We start from the raw sequence: 5,309 nt of genomic DNA on the forward strand, positions 1-5,309 counted from the left end.
TTACGCGTTTTAATTGCACATATGAATTGTGGAATGGATTGTCATATTTGGAAACAGTTTAGTTTGGTTCAATCTAATGAGAAAATGTACAATGGCCCTCTCCAAACACATAAATCATTTTGACAGTAACCCCACCCCTGAGAGTCTAGTGGCTGCGCACACTGCATGTTAAAAACGTCACCAAGAAGCGAATTAAATACCCGCTTGCGCAATTCAGTTAATAGTGTAGCTGTCAAAGACGCTAGTGATAGTTGAGAGTCGGATGATCAATGTAATTGACTTAAAAATATGTTGCATGCAATCTCTTTAAAACTAATTTTATTACATTGTATCTTTGATAACGTGCGCTTTTTCCTTTTTGACATTGTTTAAATCTTTCGAAAATGTGTCGCTTTATTTGTGGGATATGGATATCATAGAAGCGCTAGTTTGTCACAGTCAGATTTAACTGTTGTTGAAACATTATCCGCTGTCGTCCATTGTTTTGTTTCTGCTTTTTTACAACAACTTCTCCACGTCTGAATTCTCTGGAACGCACTTCAAGGTGAGCATCTTATCTTCTAAATGCGCCTATGATACGTTAATAAGCAGCCTATTTTGATGACAAAATTACTTACCGTAATGTTCAACTTAATTTTAATTCCATGAAATATACATTTATATACAGGCTATTTTCACCTCATCTTGATTCGCTGTTGTGTGATGGTTCGAAATTCATTCCGAGTCTCCTTTTTTTGTGACTGCTATTGTTTTTCTTGCACGTGCATCACTGACACTTCTGTGTTTCACTGTATGATTTCCTGTATAAAAAAATGCTATTCCTAACCAGGACCTTATTCAACATAGGAAAGTGTTCCGCATGAATAGATAGCACAGCTCCCTTATCTTGTGGAATATAAATCAGTCGTTTTTTATTTTGATACCTGTAAATGACAGGTAAAATGGCAGGTTAAACTGGTGTTAAAGGTCATACAACGTGTTATAAATGCTATGTTACAGTTTTTATTATAATTTAGCTTATTTTGTTCAACCAGTGAACATATTATTTGTTGGACTTTCTACATTATTGGTGAGTTGTGATGCAGGCAAATGAACATTTGCTAGATATACCTTGTCTGCTTGGTATTTGGAATAAATCCTTCACCCAACCACATAATATGGGCATCATTTATTAAAACCTCAGTTTACAGTTTACCTGGCTTGTCCTGTAGCGTAATGTTCTTGAACTAGCAAACATACAGAAAGTAAAGTTGTGGGGAATTCCTTTCTCTGAAGATATAGTAAAACATGAGCATGTTGACTAAATACTAGTTAAAACACTTGGATTAATGTTGCCCATGCATGCTTGCTTTAATGGTCACCTGTTAGGACTTCTGGATATCCTGACCCCTTCCAGTAGTAGATAATTGGAGGCTCCCTGCTTACATTGTCCATGAGGTCATTGTAACAGCTTGCTACCTTTGCAATGTAGCTTAAGTGTCAACATTGTCTTTGTTTTCAGGAGCTTCTGAGGGCTCAGCATGGTGAACAGTCAGCTGGGTGGTGGTGTGGCGTCACCCCCCAGGTCGTGTGCAGGATGCGGGGGGAAGATCGCAGACCGCTTCCTGCTCTTCTCCATGGAGCGCTACTGGCACACACGCTGCCTCAAGTGCTCCTGCTGCCACGCACAGCTAGGCGACATTGGCAACACCTGCTACAGTAAAGGAGGCATGATCCTGTGTAGGAGCGACTATATCAGGTGAGGTCCTAATGGGGCTCTGGGGAGAGGACAGGAGGGGGAGGATCTAGACTTTAGCTCCCAGGCTAGGGCACTGAGACTGATCTGACTCTGGGGAGAGGACATAAGGGGGAGAATCTAGACTTTAGCTCCCAGGCTAGGGCACTGAGACTGATCTGGCTCTGCTGATCTGGCTCTGCTGATCTGGCTCTGCAGGTTGTTTGGGCACAGTGGAGCATGCAGCACCTGTGGCCAGTCGATCCCGGCCAATGAGATGGTTATGAGGGCACAGGGCAATGTGTACCATCTCAAGGTAAGACCCTCTGGCAGTAAGTGTTTCACTGTTGTTAGTGTCTGTCACCATCAGTGCATTTGTAACAGGTTGTTTGTGTGAAACCAATAGATGTATACTTGAAACAAGGTGCTTTATACACTATCCTAAAGTTACCTTGTATGTTGGAGTTTAGCGTTTGCTAACGCCCCAATAAAAAAAATATATATATTTAACGTTTAACTAGGCAAGTCAGTTAAGAGCAAATTCTTATTTACAACCCGGACGACACTAGGCCAAATGTGCACCACCCAATCACGGCCGGTTGTGGTACAGCCTGGAATCAAACCAGGGTCTGTAGTGTTGCCTCTAGCACTAAGATGCAGTGCCTTAGACCACTGCACCACTCGGGAGCCCACTAGAGTAAGGTGTGGACTTAGCATGAGGATTCTAACTCCTGTGTCTCTTTTATCCCTAGTGTTTCACCTGTGCCACCTGTAGAAACAGACTGGTGCCAGGCGACCGCTTCCACTATGTTAACGGCACCATCTTCTGTGAGCACGACCGGCCAGAGGCTGCACTGCTCAGCAGCCACCTGCCCCCACTCCAGAGTAACCCTGTGCTGCCTGACCAGAAGGTGAGAGAGGGACCAGGACCATGAGGCCTTTCACACTTTCATACACACTACTGTCCAGTACTGAACATTCTATTCCCCCCTGCTCTTGTCTGTAGGTGTGCTGAGTGGTTAGAGCGGTGCGGTGTGCCTTCATCCTTCCCTTGTCTCCAGAGGTCTCTCCATCCCTGCTCCTGATACTGTTGTTGTGGATCCTTTTTAATTTAACCTTTTCTTAAACAAGTCAAGAAGAAAGAAATTCTTATTTTACAAGGACGGCCTAACCCAGACGATGCTGGGACAATTGTGCGTCGCCCTATGGGACTCCCGATCATGGCCGATTGTGATACACCCCGAGATCGAACCAGGTTCTGTAGTAACGCCTCTAGCACTGAGATGCAGTGCCTTAGACATCTGCGCCACTTGGGATCCTCATCACCATCCACCATCTTGTCTCTTTGACCAGGAGGTTATTTTTACTTGCAGGATCAACGTCAGATGTGTTGTACATATCTATGCTTGAGACAGTGTACAAATACACCGTAATGGTGAGTCGTGTGTGATACAATGCTGGTCTGCCCATCAAAGACAATATGGACCACATTAACTACTTCAGGACTGAGGTTACATGTTGTACTGTAAGTAAGGGACCCCCAATTCTGTGCACATCCAGAACTTTGGTGCTTGTGGACAAATCTTGCCATGAGTTTTAAGGGTATGGCCTGGACCCTCTCCAGGAAGAATAAAGCAAATTAAAAAAAAGCTTTTCGGTGGAGTCCACTGTCATAGTGGCATTGCTGTGGTTATCATTATTGTCAAGAATAACCCATCGCTTAGATAATGAACTCAGAATCCCTCTCAATGGCCTCACATCTGTTCCTTTGTGATGTTTAAACTATCATATGAATTGGGCTGAAGTCAAGGAAGAAGATAAATGTCCATTATTTTTCTATAATGCTATTGTGTGTTTCCCAGTAGAGTTATATTTCCTGAATTAATGTTTCATTCAATTGAATTATGGATGCCTGTTCAATATGTGAAATGATCAGATGGAGACAAAAAATGCTATTAAAAGACTTGAACTGAAGTAATTGAAGCCTATGTGCAGTTGGTTGGTCACATGACACGAGTCTTGCGGAATTACATGGTAAACTACTACCCAGTTGGTGTGGCATTTCCTCCCTGTTTGTGCTGCATAGCTCCCCTCAGCCCTGTATGGTGAAAGCATGCCTGATTACCCTGAGGAATGGAATTAGAAGGCTACAGTCCTGACCATTTACAGAAGCAATTAAACTTGAGTGGTGTATCTGTGCTGCCTGCTACAGTTCCTGCTCCTGGGAGGCTGAACTTTGGCCATATCCCGTGGCTGACTTTATTAAAGACTAATCTGGGAGCCGGCCTAATTAAAGGGAGGGGCTCCTACGCATCCAGCCAGCGTGTCTTGTCTGTAGGTAAAAAAAACACAACAACAATCTGATGCTTGGACGGTTTACCATGTTGCAATTAAAAGACACAAGCCAGAGCTGTTCTAATCCCCCTCTGCTGCTCTTGGTTGTTCAAAAGAATGAGCTTTGATTTCTGTTAGGATCTGCATTGGCTAACTTGCTTGACTTTCCTTGAATTTGTCTGTTTGATGTACTGTGAAACTGGATATGACAAATCTGTAGCCTGTATAGTCAGACATGGGTGTGTAGACCTGAGTGGTTAAGGCTTTAAGAAATACAGTTTGAGTGAATCAGATGACAGCATCTGCTGTGCTTCAAATGAGGTCTGTACTTTCACACCTTTGCTAGGAGCATGGCAGCCATCAGAATTGCACCTTAATGTGCTTAGCTATTTCAGAAGTCCCACTTGTCATGGTAGGTGCTGATACTGCATCAATTATGTATTCCACGTTTGATTGAAAAGCATCACGCAAATTCATTAACTTATGGAAATGATCACAATTACAAATATCTTCATATCTAGATAGTGAAGAAATCAAATCTCAAGCCCACCACTCCACAAGTTACACTTTGCATTCAAACCAATCAGGCGTCGTCTGCATATCACTAAATAGCCCAGCATTTTCAGATGCCAATTAGCAGGTCTCCTAAAAAAATCTCTTTGCCAGGAGGCGTTGTTTTTTAAAGCCAGAGACGTTGCAGGTGTGTGGCTCACCATCTAGCCTAGCTTCTGTTATAGGAAAGTGTTTATACTCACAAATTAATCATTAATCATATTAACACATGCAGATGAGTGTAATTGCCTTCGCTTCTACACCTCACACTGTGTGAAGAGACCAAGATGAGCCAGGATATTTTTTACAAGCGTATGAAGAGGAAGAGAGGGTCTGAGTGGTGTCCTTCTGCCCAGCCACTCCTCTGATACAGATCCAAGATGTGTCGAGCTGTATGATGATGATGATCCATTGTCTCTGTACCAGCAGGACTGGCAGGAAGATCATATATGTCTCATGATCTGTCGAGAGGCCAAGGAGAGGGTTTGGAGCAGTCTGACAATGTGCTGGAGTTAAGAGACAGACACACAGACACCATTTAAATCCTCTCAGCTCAAGCGGTCTGGCTGCTGTTAAATGTGTTCCAGTGAGAATACAGTATGTTAGAGAGGTATGTGCATGTGGTCACCGTCAGGAACAGAGCCAGAGGCTGCTGAAAGGGCGTCCGTGTTGATAGACAGGCATGCAAGCTGAGGTGATGTTCGCCTAC

General features: G+C 43.4%; 1 protein-coding gene across 1 annotated transcript; it reads left to right on the top strand.

Moving 5' to 3' along the window:
• Positions 1-220: 220 nt before the first annotated feature.
• On the top strand, positions 221-3,686 carry LOC139411967 (LIM domain transcription factor LMO4.1). The gene is made up of 5 exons (XM_071158735.1): positions 221-544; positions 1,502-1,738; positions 1,934-2,030; positions 2,467-2,625; positions 2,721-3,686. The coding sequence occupies exons 2-5, from the start codon at positions 1,521-1,523 to the stop codon at positions 2,727-2,729; spliced, it is 483 nt and encodes a 160-aa protein (XP_071014836.1). The 5' UTR covers positions 221-544; positions 1,502-1,520; the 3' UTR covers positions 2,730-3,686.
• The last annotated feature ends 1,623 nt before the right edge of the window (positions 3,687-5,309 follow it).

The sequence above is a fragment of the Oncorhynchus clarkii genome, chromosome 6 (assembly GCF_045791955.1).
Source record: "Oncorhynchus clarkii lewisi isolate Uvic-CL-2024 chromosome 6, UVic_Ocla_1.0, whole genome shotgun sequence".
NCBI classification, from domain to species: Eukaryota; Metazoa; Chordata; class Actinopteri; order Salmoniformes; family Salmonidae; genus Oncorhynchus; species Oncorhynchus clarkii.